General features: G+C 45.9%; 1 protein-coding gene across 3 annotated transcripts; it reads left to right on the top strand.

The window, feature by feature from the left end:
* The first annotated feature begins 11,418 nt into the window (after nt 1-11,418).
* Nucleotides 11,419-17,076, top strand: Tmem100 (transmembrane protein 100). 3 transcript variants are annotated; one of them, XR_012912312.1, is made up of 3 exons: nt 11,419-11,478; nt 14,324-14,460; nt 15,848-17,076. XR_012912312.1 is itself a non-coding variant. In XM_075991132.1 (2 exons), the coding sequence occupies exon 2, from the start codon at nt 15,917-15,919 to the stop codon at nt 16,319-16,321; it is 405 nt and encodes a 134-aa protein (XP_075847247.1). In that variant the 5' UTR covers nt 14,330-14,460; nt 15,848-15,916; the 3' UTR covers nt 16,322-16,471. The 3 variants fall into 3 exon arrangements, 1 of the variants encoding a protein (XP_075847247.1); XR_012912313.1 differs by having other exon boundaries at nt 11,457-12,656; XM_075991132.1 differs by lacking the exon at nt 11,419-11,478 and having other exon boundaries at nt 14,330-14,460; nt 15,848-16,471.
* The last annotated feature ends 2,952 nt before the right edge of the window (nt 17,077-20,028 follow it).

The following is a 20,028-nucleotide window of genomic DNA, read 5'->3' as shown; positions in this document are numbered from 1 at the left end:
GTCTTGCCTATTAATACAAGTACTGTACATGGAACAATGAACTTGACAGTTGAAGAAGCCGGGCTTATCTGAATCCTGGAAGAGATTCAGAGAATAAAGTCATCATCCACCTGCCTTCCAGGAAGGGGATTCCAGAGACAGACTAGCTGTATTGTATTACCGTGTCCCTTCCGCTTCCTAATCACCGTGTGGGGTCTGAGTCCAGTACCAGGACTTCTCAACCCAAGTGTAGAGTTTCACTCGGGCTAATTCCAAGCAAAATCACACACAGGTTAATCAGCATGAATACTGGCCTTTCCCAGTGCGCTTGAAGTTCTCCCTATAATAAAACAGTTTCAAATTTGGGGCATAGCCTGGCTGTCTTCCTTTGAGAATGTAGGCCACGCTCTGGGTAAATTTAGCAGTCCATCTCAAAGAACGACTTCATTCGGGTTCCCTCTAATTGCTGTCTTGCTAGGGCTGTGTGTCCATGAGGGCAAATGAAATTTATCTGAATGTTTGGGTACCTTCAATGACTCTCTTGTCTTTCCTTCAAAGCTACCATTGATGTGCCAACAGTCTCTACTCTTCCTACTTCCTCAGCAGCCTGAACTCACTCGTGGTTTTCTGTCTGTTCTGCTCATGCTAAGGAAAGGCCACCTTCACAGTTCCTCTTGACTTTTGATTCTGATCATCTCCCTGCTGGATCCATTCCTCACTCAGAGACTAAAGCAGCTAGCTTAAGATGCTAAGCATATCATATCATTCCTCCCTTACAACTTGCTATAGTTTCCTTTCTGTTGATGTAATAAAATAACCCAACAAAACAACTTTAAGGGGAAATGTGGTTTGTTTGGCTTACAATTCCAGGCCAGAGTCCATCCTCATGGGGAAGACAGGCGGGAACTGGAAGCCACTGGTCATAGTCACAGTCAGTAGCAGAGAGAGAATGAGTGTGTGCATCCCCGAGCTTTGCTTGCCTCCTCCATTCCAGGACCCTAAGTCTAGGGAATGGTGCCACCTATGGTGGGCTGAGTCTTCCTTATATCAATTAACATAACCAAAACAACCCCCCACCCCCACCCCCCCCACCCCCCCCACCCCCCCACCCCCCCCCGCAGACATTCCCGCGGGTGGTTCCTGTTCTAGATAATACCTCAGTGAGACTTTCCCCAAGTGATTCTAGGTTGTAACAAGTTGAAAACCCTATCACACAGCCCTTTAAGGCCTTCTCATTGGCATCAAGGAGTTCAAGTGCTTTATCCTCTGCCTGCAGACTGTTGCCTACCTGCACCTCCATCCTCACTCTCTTCCAAGTTCTCCTGCATTACCTTTAGATTCTGAGCTACGTCCAGTGTTTCTCCACTTCCTGAATGCCATCCATGCTATTTTCTATTCCACATCCCCTTTCTTCAAACTCTTCACATACCCTGAGCCTTCAAGTGTCGCAGTGGGTTGTTCTGCCATGGATTCTCCTGCCACAGCGACTCTCCCCATTTGATTTCTGGTCATTCTTCTTCTTCTTTTTCAAATGGGCTACTATACTATATTATAGTATACTATATAAATAGATAGTAACAGTAGAGACTTTTCTTTTTCTTTCTTGAAGAGAAAGTAGTGCTTCTTGTGATAGACCTAGCACTGCGCCCCAGCTGATCCTGGAGGAAAACCATGAAAGGTGAATGAATGTTGATCTCATTCTAGAATTGGTTGAGCATCTGTCTTCTCCATTAAATGATAATAAGCTTTGCTGGGGATAAAGCTTAGGGGAGCAGTTCTTACCTAGTATGGGTAAGGTTGAGTCCAATCTTCATTATGAAGAAAATTATAGACCTCTTTCACTCCCCTCCTACTCCAGCTGACCCCGGTCATTTCCCAGAAAGTTACCCTTATACTTTCATATCTGTGTGTGTGTGTGTGTGTATGTGTGCATGTGTGTGTGTGCATGTGTGTTTGTGCATGTGTGTATGTGTGTGTGCATGTGTGTGTGCATGTGTTTGTGTGTGTGCATGTGTGTGCATGTGTTTGTGTGTGTGTGCATGTGTGTGCATGTGTGTGTGTGTGCATGTGTGTGCATGTGTGCGCGCGTGCGTGTGCATGTGTGTGCATGCACACGCATGTGAATGGAAGCATTTGGTAAGGTGACTTACAGAAGCTTAGATAAGAGGGTATTGACAGGAGAGCTTGGGCAGCTTCCTAGTGGCCTCATGAGCCCCTCCTAGCATCACAGACATTAACTGTCAACGAATCTCCACAATGGAATACTGGTGGGTCCGATCTCATGCAGGCTTTGTCTAAGTACAATCACTGAGTGCGCAAGTGCAATTGCATATCGTTGGAAGGCAGTGTGGCCCAGAGTTCCGCCCCTTTCTGCTCTCCTGTTCTTTCCTCCCTCTCTTCTGCAGCATTCCCTAAACCTCTGACTAAAGTGCTTCTACTCTGTACTGACCACTTTCTTTCCTGCGCTCACCCTTTTATTAACTTTCTATTATTAGGCTCCACCAAAGAGCTTATGAAGGGGAAAGGGTTCTGCTAAGAACAAGTCTGGGAGTCAGTGTGCCAGGACTTCTGGAAGAGTGTTAGTAGTGACATCACAGCAACTTCGTTTTGTTTTCTTAAACGAACGTTTATTGACCACTTGATGTGTGTCTGTGAGTGCATTTGTTCCTCGAAAGTGCATTCTCTCACTGTAGCACTGACTTACGTGTCTCTATTTCTAATTTTCAATTATTTTTGATACATTAAGTAATTATTAATTTAGTGTAGTCCACACTATGCACACATGCATACGGAGTCAAGAGGTTGGTATTGGATATTTTCATGGATCGCTTTATAACTTGTTTTTTGGAACAGGCTTTCACCGAGCCTGGAGCTCCAGGACTCAGTAAGATGAGCTGGCCAGCAAGCTCCAGCAGCTCTGTCTCTGTCTCCCCAGCAGAGGGCTACAAGCACTTGTCATTATGCCCAGTTTTTTATGTAGGTGCTGAGATTCAAGCTCAGGCATTCATGTTTACAATGGCAGGCACTTCATTTTAAGCTAAAAAAAAGAAGAATATACTGCAGTATAGGACAAGTAAGAAAATAAAGTTCAGTGCTTTTGTTTTTAGAAAGTAACAGCATCATTCAGTCTGCCTTTGATCGAATATAGAAACTGCAAAGAGAACAATCAAGAGTTGCTTAACTTCTGAAGCCTAGTTGTTTCTGGGTTGGGTGGGATGGTGGGTGGGGGCACAAGGAGTATCAAGGCCAGGTTTGCCTGCTAGCAGGAGTCCTTGGTAAGATGAACTCAATCTGAAGCAAATTCTGGTACAGAGGGTGTGGAAATCTATAGATCAGTCAGTCACAGCTGCGGAATAACAGGCCACAATGATGGGATAACAGGCCACAGTACTGGGATAGCACACCACTGTGACAAGACACACGCAGGGCCGAGATAACACACCACTGTGACAAGACACACGCAGGGCTGAGATAACACACCACTGTGACAAGACACACGCAGGGCCGAGATAACACACCACTGTGACAAGACACACGCAGGGCCGAGATAACACACCACTATGACAAGACACACGCAGGGCCGAGATAACACACCACTGTGACAAGACACACGCAGGGCCGAGATAACACACCACTGTGACAAGACACACGCAGGGCCGAGATAACACACCACTGTGACAAGACACACACAGGGCCGAGATAACACACCACTGTGACAAGACACACGCAGGGCCGAGATAACACACCACTGTGACAAGACACACGCAGGGCCGAGATAACACACCACTGTGACAAGACACACGCAGGGCCGAGATAACACACCACTGTGACAAGACACACACAGGGCCGAGATAACACACCACTGTGACAAGACACACGCAGGGCCGAGATAACACACCACTGTGACAAGACACACGCAGGGCCGAGATAACACACCACTGTGATGAGATAGCACACCACTGTGATGAGACACCCAGAGTGCAAACGCAAGTTATAAAACAGTCAAACGGATCTAGAAAACAACAGAGAGGGCGAGAGAAAAGTCCTCCCGTAGACAATACATAACCGGAGAGCGGGTTCTACTACACACCTTACAGGTGGCAACCTCCTTTCCAACAACTAAATGAGAGTCCCTGCCAACTCTGGGGATTTTGAGCTTTCTCAGATGTAAAATTTGCTCATTTCCTATCACTGATATTAGGATTCGGGAATCAAGGAAACAGCCATCCCAGCACAGGGTGGAAGAGAATTAGAAGAAAAATCAGAGAACAGGATGGTCAGCTCACTCAGACCACAGAAATCAGACAGGCCTGGGGTAGAGGACGCCCCTTCAGCCAAGCTCAGACTTTCTTAGGCGGGCTGAGACAGGAATGGGCACCCATCCTTTAGGACAGCAGCAGTGTATTATATATCTGTGTGCTCATGGCTGTCAGACGATTGTCAGCCTCATTGTATAATGGGGCTTTGGTATTTTTAATAATGTTTACTTTATTTGCAATCTTCTACATTAAAGAACCACTCTGGATGCTGGTAAAGAGAATCACATTGCTCGGTGGACCTGGTGTTAGTTCCCCAGGCTTTAGGTCAGCAAACAAAAGCACACATCAGTGTCCCAGACGATGCACTGCCTTCACCAAGGCTGTGCCTGCAACTGCCCCTTCCACACGCTTGCCCGCTGTCATCCTATATGGAAACAAGGCTGCCGTGATTGCCCTCTTTTCCAAACGAGTGACAGGCACAGAGACACTGTCATCCACACTCGTCTTTCAAGGATCAATTAAGATCTGATTGTTTCTTTTCAAAAGTCTTTTCCTTTAATTTTTATTTTATGTGTATGGACATGTGTGTCTGTGTCTCACATACTTACAGTGCCTTTAGTGGCCAGAGAAGAACAAAGAGGACATTGGACCCCTCTAGGACCGAGGTTATAGATAGTTGTGATCCATCAAGTAGGTGCTGTGCTCTTGAGTAGTTCCCAGTCAGATTAGAACAGATAAATAAACACGTAATTTCTACCCTGTTTAGTGAGGGCTGTAGCATGTGTAAGCACCAAGCAAGGGGCTCAATTCAGGAAAGCTTTGCTCTTTGGGATGATTTAGCCAAGTCTGAAGACAGATGGCTGTCACACTAGAGGGGCTGTGACTCAGCAGCACTCAGGAACAGCTAGGTTGTTGTTTGTTATTCTGGAAAAGCTTAGAAGCAGCACCTAATCAAGAGAGCCAAAGAGAGACACACAAACAACATCTCGAGTGACTGAGAAGAGGAACACAAAATACCGTGTTGAGATTTGTGATGTGAACCAACCTGGGTCTGAGACTGAGAGGCCAGTTCATGGTGCCCGGTCAGGGAAGAAGGGTCTCCTTCATTAATAAAATGGAAGAAGAGTGAGTGGGTTTTCAATGAGGGAGTGGTGTAGACAAGTACATTTACCTGTTTAATTTGGTATATATTAATGTGAAAAAAGCTGCTAATTTAATATGAATAAGGAAAAACATGTTCCTGTCTTCTTCACACACGCACATACACATACACACACACACACACACACACACACACACACACACACACACACACTCCAAATATCCTAAAGTAGTAACACAGGAAACCATGATTATCTATCATAAAGAGATCTAATGCATTGAACAGAGCCACACAACAGCACTGTGTCTCTTTTCTGGATTCTGTGGGTGTGGAGGGGCGAAGCAGTAAGGAAATGTACACTCCCTGTGGCCAGAGCACACCCTCTTGGCAGCCTATCGGGAGCCCAGTTGCTTCGACAAAGCCTGTGGAGCTCCTCTGTCCAAGAGTCTTGTTGGTACAGGGAGGACAGCTTCCTGTTCCCAGAGAGCTTCACCCTTGGGCTTTCCTACCCCTCCTTCCTAGAGTTGGCTACTCCTGTGTCCTGTCACATAAAACTGTGAACTGAGGTCTCAGACTTACGTCATGTCAGTCACAGCAGGGTGAGGCTCTGTAAGTGAGCATTCTGGCCCCTGAGGCCTGACTTTTGAATTGATTTTTGCAGCCTGTTATGTGATTTGACAGTCCACACACACCGTGTTGTGACAACAGTTAGAAACTGGAGCACAAACGTTGTGAACCTCAAAATTTCTCACAGAGCAAAGAGAACGTTTGTACTGTAGACAGTCCCTGAAGCAGCCTGCTGCGTGGAAACAGAGCAAAGAGAACGTTTGTACTGTAGACAGTCCCTGAAGCAGCCTGCTGCGTGGAAACAGCTGGATAGTCTCACAGCATAAGGTCAATGGCTTCACAGACAGGCGGTGCACTAGAGGTTTGTTTGTTTGTTGTTGTTGTTTGTTTTTTTTTTTTAAAAATGAAGTTTCCTACAGCTGTTAATCTGGTGGATTGGGTGGCGGCAGTACTGACTTTCTCCCTAAATTTTCTGCCCTCAGCTTTGATAGGCTAAGTTCACCTATCAAGAAAGAGAGGGGGGGAAAGAAAGAAAGAAAGAAAGAAAGAAAGAAAGAAAGAAAGAAAGAAAGAAAGAAAGAAAGAAAGAAAAGAAGGAGAGAGGGAGGGAGGCAGGGAGGGAGGGAGAGAGAGAAAGAAAGAAAGAAAGAAAGAAAGAAAGAAAGAAAGAAGGAAGGAAGGAGAGAGGGAGGGTGGGAGAGAAAGAAAGAAAGAAAGAAAGAAAGAAAGAAAGAAAGAAAGAAAGAAAGAGAAAGAGAGAGAGAGAGAGAGAGAGAGAGAGAGAGAGGGGAACAGTAGTAATAAATTTACATAGGTTCTCACTGATGGAACTTTCACAGTTTGATCCCCTGCTCACTGCCACAGAGAGGACAGAAGATGTAAATCCAAGTTGCCTGATTGTCACTTCATGGCTATTTTCATTGCACAACAAACGTGGAGAGTTAGAAATGTTAATTTTATCATGGAAGTGATTCAAAACCTTATGCGGTGACCCTGGGATGGGGGTGATTCAGTTCTCCCAGGGCTGTAAGCGAAGTTTTCCATACTAAAATGAACTTAGAAAGTAGATAATCAGGAGTAATTCAGGGGAGAGAGGTGCTCCCAGGAACAACGACACAGTGCAATTGGACATCCTTTAGAGGTACCAATGGAAGAATTACTGAGTGCAAGTGGCCAGTCAGAGTTTGGAGTCATCTTGAGTTTCCCACTCTGAGTCATGGTAGAAGAAACATCTTGTTCTCCTTCTGGGGCTTTGCATTCTCTTGGGATCATTTTTTTTTTTTTACCAAGTTCCACGCTTCTTTTTCTTACAAAGGCAATAATGTCTTTCCTGTATAGTTTACTTAAGTAAACAAGAAAGAAACAATGGAAGGCTGTCTCCACGAAACAAGACTTCACCACTATTATTTTATCTAAAGAAAGAAGCCGATGATCGGTGCCCCCTGCTTTGCTCCATAAGATAATTTCATAAGCGGTTTTATTTTGAACTCAGATCAGCTCGGCAAACTGCTCTGTTTCCTACTTCCCGCCCACATCATGGACATCAAAGACTTCTTAAGTGGATTAAAATGCATTTGGGAGGTTTTGCAGGCCGGTTCTGTGCTCAGTCGTCAGTATACTCCGGCAGAGGCCCCGTGGGAAGGTGATGGCATGTTTTTCCTGGCAAAATGATTATTGCAAAGGCCAAGCAATTATTCTCTGTGAGAAGACAGGCTTCAGGGGCCACAGAAAGCACATGTGTCTTCTGAATAGGAGAATGGTATTCCAGAGTGCGAGGAAGAGAAGCTCAGGGCAATCAAGTGGTGGTTTTAGTCCAGCGCACCCCCATTTCCAATGAGTGTCTAACAAGACCCTAAACATCTTCATTTGTAAGACAGAGTGTATTTTTATACCACCCACCATCTCTGATTATTTGTATTAAATAAAATGATAAATCTATGAAAACAATATAGGTGGTGAAAGCAAATGCATATCCCCTACCTGCGTTGTGGCCCCATCCATTTCTGCTGACAGTCCCACTGAACTGCTAAGCATCTGGGGTTTACAATCTTAGAAACCCCTCTCCTGGTAGCCAGTCCCACATAAAACCCACTGCCAAGCTGGCCTGATCTTAGCTGTCTTCCTAACTCCTGCTTGTCCACACTTCCCAGTAGCAGGGTTCCAGGGTCACAAATTCTTCTTGCCTGCTGTCCCAGCCTGTTCTCCCCTTCCCCGTACGACTTTCCACAGAACATTCCAACACTCTAGTTTAGGCCACAGTTTATAATACAGAGCGGACTGTGGTGTCCCATTCAAAACAAACTACAAATGCATCATTTGGTCACGAATGTGACCATGAATCATTTCCAGTCTCACACTGGCTGTTTTCTGCCGGACCCATACAAGCTACTTACCTATTTATCTCTTGCAGGGGATGCAGACTTACCAAATTCGTGTTTGTGCAATCCAGGTGATTCCATCTACCCAGAATTACATTTTCTCCTTATAGTGTTTTTTTTGGGGGGGGGGGGGGTTTCGAGACAGGGTTTCTCTGTGGCTTTGGAGCCTGTCCTGGAACTAGCTCTGTAGACCAGGCTGGTCTTGAACTCACAGAGATCCGCCTGCCTCTGCCTCCCGAGTGCTGGGATTCAAGGCGTGCGCCACCACCGCCCGGCTCTCCTTATAGTGCTTTATGTTTGTCTGGCATGAAGCTATCAGCCCCGTTCTTGTCCCCGACTCACACACCTAGTCCAGGATCTGTGGGTTCTCTCTGGAGCATGCGCTGCAGCTTACTATGCACGCTAAGGCAGATTGCCTGCCCTGGTGTTCACTTGCCCTTCCTGTTGAGACGAGACCTCATTTTTACCACTACTTCAGCATCTCCTCAGCCACAGTGCTTACTAAGGTCCTGGCCTTCAAAAGGAGCACAGCGAATATGGAGGAACTTACATTGAAGAGAAAGGAAAGGTCTGGGGACCCCCTGAAATGTTCCAACTGCTGTAACTTCTGCTCTACACTCTCTGGGTATCAACCCTGTCAGTCTTGCTTCAAACACGCCCAAAGCTGTCTCAGTGCTTAGAGTCAAAGGGGACAACACATACAATCCAACCATTACATTTATTTTCAGAGAACGAAGGGTAACCTGATGCGGTAGACATCCCTTTTTAGGGTCCTTTCCTAAGAGAAAACACAATGACAGTACATCACCCTGCAATCCCCTCAAAGTGAGACTGAACCCCAATGAAAACTAAGCGTATAATATCTTAAACAAGCACAAACAACGGGCAGTAGGTTCCTTGTGGAACAAGGTAGAAGCCCCAAGAGTTACACCTTGCTTCTGCCGCTTTTCCTAGGAGTATAGGTTCACAAAAGTACTGCACACTGCAGAGTCTCCGAGTCTTCCACAATAAAACACAAACACCAGTCCCTGGGCAGTGGTCTGTCTGGCACGTGGTAGCTGCTTCTACAGAACATGCTTCTAAGACAACAGTTCCCAAAACGTGGGTCACAAACCCCAGAAGATGACCTGAAAACACAGATATTCACATTAGGATTCATAACTGTAGCAAAATCACAGTTAGGGAGTGGCAACAAGAATAATTTTATGATTGGAGGTCCCCATGACATGAGGAACCGTGATAAAGAGTGGCAGCCTTAGGGCAGCTGAGAACCACTGACCTAAGAGATCCATGCTCTCCTTTCTCTCCTTCCTCTCCACAAGGACATCTTAGGAGACTCCAGTGCCTGGAAACTGACCCAAACATAATGAAATTGGTTTGCATCTAAAGCAAACTCCTTGCTCCTCATTCCTATTAGGTCTTTCTACTTAAAGAAAATCGCAGGGCGTGTGTTTGGGAGGAGTTATAGCAAGACACATTATCAAAATAAAAACCATAAAAAACACAGATCACTTTCCAAAATGTCCCTGATGTCCGAGTAAAACTGCAGACACACCCTTATTAAGAAGAAAGAAAGAAAGAAAGAAAGAAAGAAAGAAAGAAAGAAAGAAAGAAAGAAAAAAAGCTGGAGAAAAGTTGGCCAGCTTCCCAAATCTCACTGAACTTAACTGGCCTAGGTGATGACAGAGATCTTCATGTGCTGATTGGACAGAGAGGAGCCAGAGGAATTGGCATCTTCTGGGATGCTGGACACCAGCCAGCCAGCTCAAGCGAAATGAAAGTGGGAAAGCAATCAAACGCACATGAGGGCCGCTCTTCTCCAAATGTAAAGCGTGTGTATTCCCAGAGGAGAAAACGCCAGAGCTTCCGCAGCAGCGTGCCAAAGCTCCAGCCTGGTGTCTACTGACCGGAAATGCACCAGTGACCTTTTTGTCTTAGTACTGACCATCCTTCTTGCTTCATCCCTATCCCTACTGCTGCTCCCTTTCCAGCTAAGCTACTGTGCCTTATGACCAAGAAAGATGGGATGTTAGCAAGGGGGCATTCTCTCTGCCATGGAGGCCTCATACTGTTGTGGGTGATGCTTTCCCTGGCTTCAGTTATTTTGAGATGTGACTGTTTAGTGTGTTATCAGTTCACGCCATTTGGGCATCCTCAGATGAGGAGCATTGGTGACCCAGCTTACCTGGCTTCAGGGGACGGACCGCCCAGGCACCACAGTCTTTATCTCTTTCCACTCTCATCACTTGAATACGCTGATGAGAGAGATGCAGAGGATCCCACTCTACCTTCCCTTACCTCTCCAAAGGCCTGCTTTCACCCACCGCCAAACCCTCCACCCACCCCTGCCCTCCACCCAACCCCTCCATCTACCCCAACCCCTCCACCTACCCACCCCTCCATCTACCCCAACCCCTTCACCAACCCACCCCTCCATCTACCCCACCCCTCCATCTACCCCAACCCCTTCACCTACCCACCCCTCCATCTACCCCACCCCTCCATCTACCCCACCCCTCCATCTACCCCACCCCTCCATCTACCTCAACCCCTTCACCTATCCACCCCTCCATCTACCCCACCCCTTCACCCATTTCCAACCCCTCCACCTACCCCACCCCTTCATCCACCCCCAACCCCTCCATCCACCCTACCCCTCCACCCATTTCCAACCCCTCCACCTACCCCACCCCTTCATCCACACCCAACCCCTCCACCCACCCCACCCCACCCCTCCACCCATCCCCAACTCCTCCTCCACTTACCCTCAACCCCTCCACCCACCCACACCCCTCCACCGCTAATATAGAAGACCACAAAGGAGTTCTTTTCTGCAGCTTCATGACATTACAAAGGAGTGCTATCAAAAAGAGAATTTTGGTTAGAGAAAAACTTGAAAATGAATGTTGGCATAAGATTTAAAACAAGAAAAAACAAAGCAGAAGAGGTTCTTAGTGGCCTTTTAAATAATTGGTTTATTATGGATTCACGCCTGCAATTACAATGGATGATGTGGCACGAAGGAAAACATAGAGTAAAATACAGCAGCAAATTGTCTCCGGTCCCTTAATGGTCTGTAAGCCTCGCTGAGTACTTTGTGCACGATCCCTAGCCTGGTGATTTGCATCCCGCTGTCGGCCTTGCTTGTTGGTTGCCTCTAGCAGCTGTCTCAGTCGGAGTCTGGCTGAGAAAGGTAAGGCTCGATTTCCTCGCTCTTTGAAAGATCTGGGAGAGAACTGTAGAAAGCCTGCCGGGGTTCGCCAAGGAAGGACTAGTATCATTAGTGCATTGGAAGCCTTCAGAAAAGTTTTCCAAACTTAAGAGTCCTCCCAAGCCCTGCGCTCTGAAAAGAACCGGAGAGATTTCCTCTCGCTTTTGCACGTAGAGGGCTCACAGAAAAAAAGGCTGGATGCATTGTGTTGAAATTTTGCACGTGGGGCCAGGTGTCCCCGACGCGATTCCCCAGGGTGCTTAATACCAAAAACATTTGGCACGCGTCACCGTGGATTCCTTTTGAATTTCTGGTGGAGAGGTAAAAGTTAATTAATTAAGGCTGCCTGTGTCCCTGGTTGCCTTGGTGGCTGTCTTTTCTGGCACAATTTCTGGCTAATTCCTAAGCTTTCTATTTCTTTGAATTCACCAGTGCAAATCAGGAGTTGTCTGAGTTTGGAGACTGGTGTCTTCATCCCAAGACAGATGCCCACAGGCTGTGGTGGGGGAGTGGTACTGACCGCTCACCTGAAGCCATAGGAAGGCTGAAGCTTCAATATTAGAAGTAGCAACGAACTTGTGGGCTTGCACTTTGGGGACCCAGCTCTGTCCACTGTCTCTCCTTAAGGGTTCAGCCCAGGGCTCGCCATGGGAAAGGATGCCTGTCTCCTCTCTCTAGGTTCATTTCTTTACCTTTGGCTTAGGAAGCAAAGAAGAACAGTCTAGAGGCGGGCAGAATGGTGTTCAGAGCTTCCTTGGGGTTTCTGGGGATAGGTTCGATTTACAGAAAATGTCCTGCGCTAGAAATTAGGGAGGACTGGCCCCAAACATGGGAATTCTCAGGTGAAAAGACATTCTCTCTGAGAACTTCCGCTTGACATAACCCAGGCCCCAGGCCACCATCTTCTGAAATGCCCTGGTTCCAAATATGCCCAACCTCAGCACCCAGTGATGTCCCTAGTTAGACATGAGACTTCATTTCTCTAGAGCTCATTGAAAGCAGTCAGGATGGTAGCAGTCTAGGCTTCCTAGGGACCTGCAGGGACCTGCTATGTCCATTATGCCGGAGCCCTCAACCTCAGCCAGCTCTCAGGGACTTCTCAGTGTGATCCTGAGAAGAGAGGACTTCTGGTCTCTGGGTTCGCAGACTGGGCTGGAAAGGTGAGAAGGTAAGGAAGTAGGGTGTCTAAGAGGATCCAGGCCAGAGGTCAAGAGGGCTGAGCATCTAATAGATGGGAAAACACAGTTATTCCAGTATTGACGTGAATGTGTAAACACTACCAGATTTGGAAAGACTTAGATTTAGGAAATTATGAGCAGATAACATTTAGAAATATAGGAACAGGCTTATCATAGCCCCCTAGTATTGTCGCTGCTTTTTTCCACCTCAGGCTTTATGCTTTTCAAATACTTTAGAATTTCAAGTAGCTAGTCTGTAAGAAACATAATCATATCGGCCCATTGATGCAGACGGGACATAGCCTTGAGCTTGGTGTTTAATAGAACCGTGTGTCAGGTAGGTGTGTGTTTGAATATTGCTGATTAAAATAGGCCAAGGAGCAGCAGGCTTGCCCTAGGCAGGAAGATAGTTGGGGACCTGCTTCTTTGGAATCTACATTTAACAAGCTCTGTGTTTGAGTTTGTACCCATTCATAACTGAGGTCCAGTGGACCAGGCAATGAAGGTCTGTGACTCGAGCTACTGATGAAACTGAGGCAGGGGGGATTTAAAGTTCAAGGCAAAGGGTCGACTGGGAAATTAACTTAAAGATAGAATACTTGCCTAGTATATATGAGGCCCTGGACTCAGTCCCCTGTATGAGAAATAAAACGTGACCGGGGTCCAGAACAAGAATTTGTTTCTTTATGAACTTGGTCCCATTTCTTTACTTCTTTAAGCCTCCATAGCTTCGTGTACAAGTGAATGGGAATGAACTAATGTGCCAGCCCTTAATATTATGCCACACCCATAGTAGGCACTCTGTCAATGGCAGCATTGTTGATGATGGCAGTAGCGGCGATTTCAGGTTTGTCAAAGCTGTTCAACTCCCAGCACAAGTAGCAAGCAATCCTGCTTCCATCAGGATAGCCAGGGGTTCCCAGCTTAAGCGGAAACCCAGTACATGTGAGTCCACTCTCTACCTTAGAGATAGCCAGGCTTTCCCAGTTTAACCAGAAATAGTATTCCCCACTCTTGCCTGTAAGTGAGGCAACATCAGACAAGGGGTGTGCCTTTAACTTTCTATTGGCCATCCTGTACATACATAAGTGAAAATCCTGGGAGAGCTAGGAGCTTGGGTCTCCGCTGGCCTTGAGGCTGGCTTTAGTGGCTTGAGAACGCCACAGCTGTTCCTGCCTCCCGAGAACGTTTGTCCCCCCCAGTTCTGTCCCTCAGCTAGGTCTGCAATGCTGACTCTAGGATTCTCTTGGATCCTCTTAGGAAAATGCCTGATGGGCAGGCAGAGGAAGATCTGGAGTTTGGCTGGGGAAAAAATGAGTAATTCAAAGCAGCCCCGCTTAGTAAACGCTACAGAGAGAAATAAAAGTCGACGCTGGCTCCTGTCTCTGGGGACTCTGAAGTGATGATCCTGAATTACCATGTCACTGAACAGAGCCGGGGAGAGCCAAAACTCAAAATCTGCTGGCAAGGAAAAGAAGGAAGGGAAAAAAAAGTGGCAGGGAGGGGCAAAGCAGAGGAGGAGGGAGTAAGATGAGAGGGGGAGGGAAGGACAGGCGTCACTTAAGAGCAAGGGTGGCGCAGAAGAAGAGCTCCAGCATTCCAAGCCAAATCTAAGGTTAAGAATTCTTATGTCTTTTCTGTCTCCCCAGACAATCCCTGACTTGTCCTTTTACCGGTGCCCAGTGGGTGACAGGCTCTTTCCCAGAAGCCGAAGGAAGATACTCTGACCCGGTCCTTCTCTCCCAAGTCAAGTGGCTTCCGTGGCAATGGACTGCCTTTCCCTGAGGTATGTGTGGTTAAGCGGGGGACAGATGTTGGTTTTTAAATTATGATCTCCGTGGAGAGGGAGATCCCTGGACAAGAGTAGTTCGTTTGATGATTAAATTATACGCAAATGACATCAGGTAGAGCTCTCTAACTTCGCTCCTTGGTGAGTGATATTTTGACCTCCCAGGAGTGGGAAGAACGAAGAAGGTCTGATTCGGTATTGTGCGCATTTTGAATCACTGCTCAATACACTCAAAGGATTAGTGTCATCAGAAGGGCCTCAAGTGTCCGGCAAATCTGTAGTCCTTGCGACTGTTCAGCCTTTCAATGTGTAAGTCAGTGACTCGGCATGTCTGAACTTCAACAAGACCTTCTCCCTGCTTCCTCAGACCAGGCTTTCAACAAGATGCTTTTGGATCTCAGGTGTTATACTAAAGCCTTCAAATTCAAAACTAGGAAGGGGCAAGTTTTATACAGAAGGACATTGATGAAAGCTGAACTGGTTAATTTTTTGTGACTATTTATGCTTATTTATGTAAGCATCTTAGAAAATACAGAATATCTGAATTCCTTGTTCTTTTTCATAGAAAATTTGAAAATGACAGCTAGTTACTCTAAGAACTGATTAACAGTTATTTTTTTATTTATAGTTAATTTTGTCTTAAGCATTGTACAAGCAAAAAAATTATATCCCATAAAGTGGTCAGAATTTCTTTTTCTTATTTTTTCCCCATTTAAATGGATAGGGGACAGTACCACATTCCAGTTATAAAGTCCTGAAGTGGTTGGAACCCAACCGTTGTTTGTAAACTGAACATCTGTCTGGGTGCTGAGTGGTGGAGGCTGAGAGTTGGGGTGGGGGTGGAAAGGTCCCGAGCACACACTTCGTATGCCCCTTGTGTAAGGAGCCGTCTGTTGATAGAGAAGCGTCCACTTGCTGTTTATCACGACGACGTTGATTCCCTGAGCCATGAATGGGTGACAGCTTGGAAAGAATGCGTGTCACGCCTGGCGAAACTGGCAGAGTCCACGTAGCTGTGAGTAGTGGAACTGTTCAGAGCGCATTCCCCTCCTGAATGAGCCATCTTTGGATGAGGATCCAAACTTTTCCGAGCTTAGAGAAAATAAAGGAACTAGGCAAAGAAGGACGCTTCTAAAGGGTATTTGTAGACCACCAAGGAATATGGAATACTGCAAAGGGCTTCCTGCTCTTCGTCTCTCTCCTTTTTTGTGCATAGTTGTTTTCCTTTTACTCAATGTAAAAGAATGTTCTAAGCGGGGAATGCAAGTAAGCGAGGCTTGTGCTCCTGTGTGTCCTGGGACAGGAGATACCTCTGCACCTCTCTGCTTCCGTTTGCATCTGGTGTTGGTGACCTAGCTGATGTCCCCTGCCTTCTTTTTCACAGCATCCACCCTGGCAAGGCTTTCTAAATCTAGTCTGTGAAGCCAGGTAGGATACCTACATCCCCAGAAAAATGACTGAAGAACCTGTAAAAGAGAACCTGGGATCCCCAAAGTCGCCTGCACCCGTGAAAATGGAGAAAAACCCTAAGAGTGAAGTTGTGATCACCACAGTCCCCTTGGTCACTGAGGTTCAGCTGATGGCCGCCACAGGGGGTGCGGAGCTCTCCTGCTACCGCTGCATCATCCCCTTTGCTGTGGTGGTCTTCATCGCGGGGATCGTCGTCACCGCCGTGGCTTACAGCTTCAATTCTCACGGTTCCATCATCTCCATCTTCGGCCTGGTCCTTCTATCCTCCGGACTTATTTTATTAGTCTCTAGTGCCTTGTGCTGGAAGGTGAGACAAAGGAATAAGAAAGTCAAGAGACGGGAGAGTCAGACGGCTCTTGTGGTAAATCAGAGAAGCTTGTTCGCGTAAGACAGAGAGCAAATGGGAAATTTCACTCTAAAGTTCAGTTCCAACTGTTGAGTTTGTTTATACGGAACCAGCCCAGGAGGGAATGGGTTCCGTTTTGGAATGGACTACCAAAATCAAAATGAGGCAAAGAGAGGACTAAAAATGAGGGGTCAAGACGGTTCCCTTTGTAGGGAATAATATCTTTAATGACAAACTTAATCCTAAGGGCTATTGCTAAGACAAAAGAACCAGCTTTCTTTTTGCCTTAAGCGTTTGGGGAGTATGGGATATGCACACATTTGATTCGCTCTAGAGAGTACCCAAGGGATGATGGACAAATAACAAAAACCCTGGTGAACCAGTTCCATAAAAGAAATAGCCCACACTCTGGAAAGAGGGATTATAAAAATGTTTTACTACAGGCCTACATTGACTTGGCATTCCCATTTCCCTAAAAAAATTCTGTTATATATCTCTTTTCCAATAAGTTGGTTCTCTGGCCTCTCTTTTAAAAAGATTTTCATTTTGAATAAATCATCACTAGTGGTACTTTATCTTGAAGAACAGACTAATATTTTTTATATTTTAACAATGGACAATTTTAGATGATTGTAATGATACAGAAGAAACCAGAAAGGTAGGAGATAACACGAATGGCATGGGGGGAGGTAAATTAATACCGGAATAATCCAATATAGCACCTTTGATGGTTTTTATACAAAAGTTTAATGTGCATTTCACTCAAAATAATAAATACTTATGGCTGCTGAAACTTCTTAAGTGGTTGTTTCTGCTATCCTTCTTCTTTTAAGACTGATTTTAGTTGAATGATGCACACCCACGTGAGTCTGCTGGGGTTCGTGCACATGGGTGGAGGTGCTATTGGAGTCCAGAGGAGGGCATCTGATCTCCAGGAGCTTCAGGTACAGGTGGTTGTGAACCGCTTCACATGCGTGCTGGGAACAGAACTTGGCTCCTCTACAAGAACCCCCTGTACCATCTCTCTAGCCCTTGTCCTTACTATTTTTGTTGCTATTCCATCTTTCCCATCTCCCTTCAGCTTGTTTGCCAAGTATCAGCTGTGTGTTTCTCAACTGAAGCTGCCACTTCTTCTGGAAGATTGCTGTTTTTGTCTTGTGATGCAATACGCCCAGGAACATTGAACACGTTCTGGGGGGTTTCTAAAGCTGCCATTAGGAAATCAGGGCCTGGGTCAGGAATTTAACAATGTTCTCTTAAATGTGCATTATACTTTTTGTTAATTTAATCATGAATTAATGCAGATTTGTGTAGTAATAATACTACACAATTAAGGTTAGAGTTGAATTTTTTCTGTGGTTCTGAGCTATCCAATATCCTTCCCATTACTCCAGCAAGACTTACTCCTCATTATTGCAGCTTAAAGCCCACTCAGTCTGATTGAGAAGACAATTAAACATGAGGCATTAGAGTTTGTAGAGTCTGATGGGGACCCAGCACGTCACAGTCCTTGGAAGGGATTCTACTGAGGGACTTCATTAAGTCTGCCAGGAACCCTCTGACACTGGCTGCTCCCCAGCCTTTGCTTGCTTTTGTATCTGGAAACATCTTAAGGATTCTCACGACCCCATTGCAAGTGAATGAACAGGGCTCATTGCGGGGCCGTCACTGCTGTGATGTGATATGCTTTGTTGTTGTTGTTGTTGTTGCTTTTATTTTAAAACAAAGACAGTCAAAGATTCAACATTGCTTTATAAATCAGTTTCCCAGGGAAAGTTCAAGCTTCTCCAGGCTGGCCTAGAGACAACTCCTCTTTCACTCCCAATCCAATAACCCTCCCTATGAGTCAGCCCGACTAGGCTCCACCACCCTGCCTTAGGCTCCGGTTTTCCTACCTCCGTGTCTGTCCAGACTCTTTCTCTCTGCTATAATGATAATACCGTTATTCCCCATCCTTCTCCCCATCTCAGGCTGCCCAAACCCTGCTTCTCATCAGCTATCTGCTCCAAAGCCGCCTCCTCCCGGAACCCTCGTACTATGTGAATGCAATTGCTCCTTCATCAGCCATTATTCTCATCGTTTGTGGTACTTTCCAGTTTCTAAGCGTGTGGGTGATATACTCATGTGTCCCTTCCAAACCTTTGTCGTATCGTTAGGAATGATCTGCTTGCTGTTTTCAGTGGGCCGGCTACTTGTACAGGGAAGAAACTCAACATAGACTCAAATGAGGTGTTAAATAAACTCAAGAAGGGAAAGGTGGATGGTTTATCCAGAATTACATCCTATTCTTATATCTTGAGAGGAAAATATTTTGATTTTCAACTTCCCCAAGAGTAAGTTACCCTGCATCCCCAGGTCCATGGTAAAGGCAGAAATGGTCCACTGCTCTTTAGCCTCCAGCCCTTCGAAATGATCGAAAAGCAAATGCATGAATTATTTCTGGCCAGCAGGGGGCCTCATACTGCTACCAGAGTCCCCAAAGAAATCCTATGGGAAGGTTTTAACTACATGACTAAATGGAATAATATCTACAGATAGCAATGTGGTTCTGAACTGGAGACGATTCCCCAAGTGGCCCATTTCCATCCACTTCCGTAACTATTTTTGTACAATGAAGGTTCTCCTAGCATGGGGAGACCTTGCCTTCTGGAGAGCCGCCAGGCCTCGTAAAGGGTATGCATCCCTGTGAAGCTGTGGGGCACTGAGGTAGTGCTAATACATGGTGAATCACAACTCCAATAAGGGAAATAAACAAGCCTTGAATTATATTCCCAACTGCAACATGCCTTGCTTGAATAGTGTCTGTCTTTACAAATAGTTCTCACATACACAGGCAAACGGGTGCTAAGTGTACCCACGTACATAATGCAAGTCGGAATGGAAGTATGTCTGTATGCAGGGTCTCGTTCTGTAGCCCAGGCTAGCCTCAAATGTATGGCAATCCTTGCAATCCTCCTGTCTCAGCCTCGGGAGTACTGGAATTACAGGAGGAGAGGAAGGGAAAAATGAAAAGATACAGAAGTGGGAGAGAAAGAAAGAGAAGAGGGAGAATAATCAATGAGTAGGTGAGCAGATAGAAAAACCTTCTGCACTGTTTCTCTACTACCGACTTATCTGCCTTTCAAGCCAAATTCATCCATATCACTTTGCAGAAGACGACAGTAGAAATCTGCAAAGAAGCAATGGGTGCATATTCTCATTCTTGTATTATGAATTCCAAGGGCCCGAATCCCATCTTTACAGTGTTCGTGAGGAATTATCATTACTCCTTACCCTCATTAGTTCCCCTGTGTTAACCAGACCCAACCCTCACAACTGCTGCAGTCAATAGGCCATACCTCACCCTGCTGTGAGACTAGGTGACCACTCTGCTTGGCAAACTTAGCCAATTGAAGTGACTTGTTTAACCAGGAGCTCACAGAACAATATTGCAGTTAATACAGTGTTCCTTTCCTTTTGAGATTTTCTAGCAAAAGTGCCATAGACTGAAGGGCTTATAACCCCAGAAATGGATTTGTTACGGTTTTTGAGCCTCTAGAATCTGAGCACAAGTTAGGGACAGAGTATCTGCTTTCTTAGGTCCATAGACAAGTTTCTCACCATGCACTCTCAGAGGAAATGACCAAAGAAATCCTGGAGGGCCACTATCTCATCCAAGAGGATCGATCTCCAGGACCCATCTTCCAAAGGCCCACACCTCCAAATGCTGTCATGCTGGGGATTTGACTTTCACATATAAATTTGGGGAG

Source organism: Microtus pennsylvanicus, chromosome 11 (assembly GCF_037038515.1).
Source record: "Microtus pennsylvanicus isolate mMicPen1 chromosome 11, mMicPen1.hap1, whole genome shotgun sequence".
Taxonomy (NCBI): Eukaryota; Metazoa; Chordata; class Mammalia; order Rodentia; family Cricetidae; genus Microtus; species Microtus pennsylvanicus.
The sequence above is the reverse complement of the archived record's forward strand: the minus strand, read 5'-3'. Positions and strand labels throughout refer to the sequence as shown.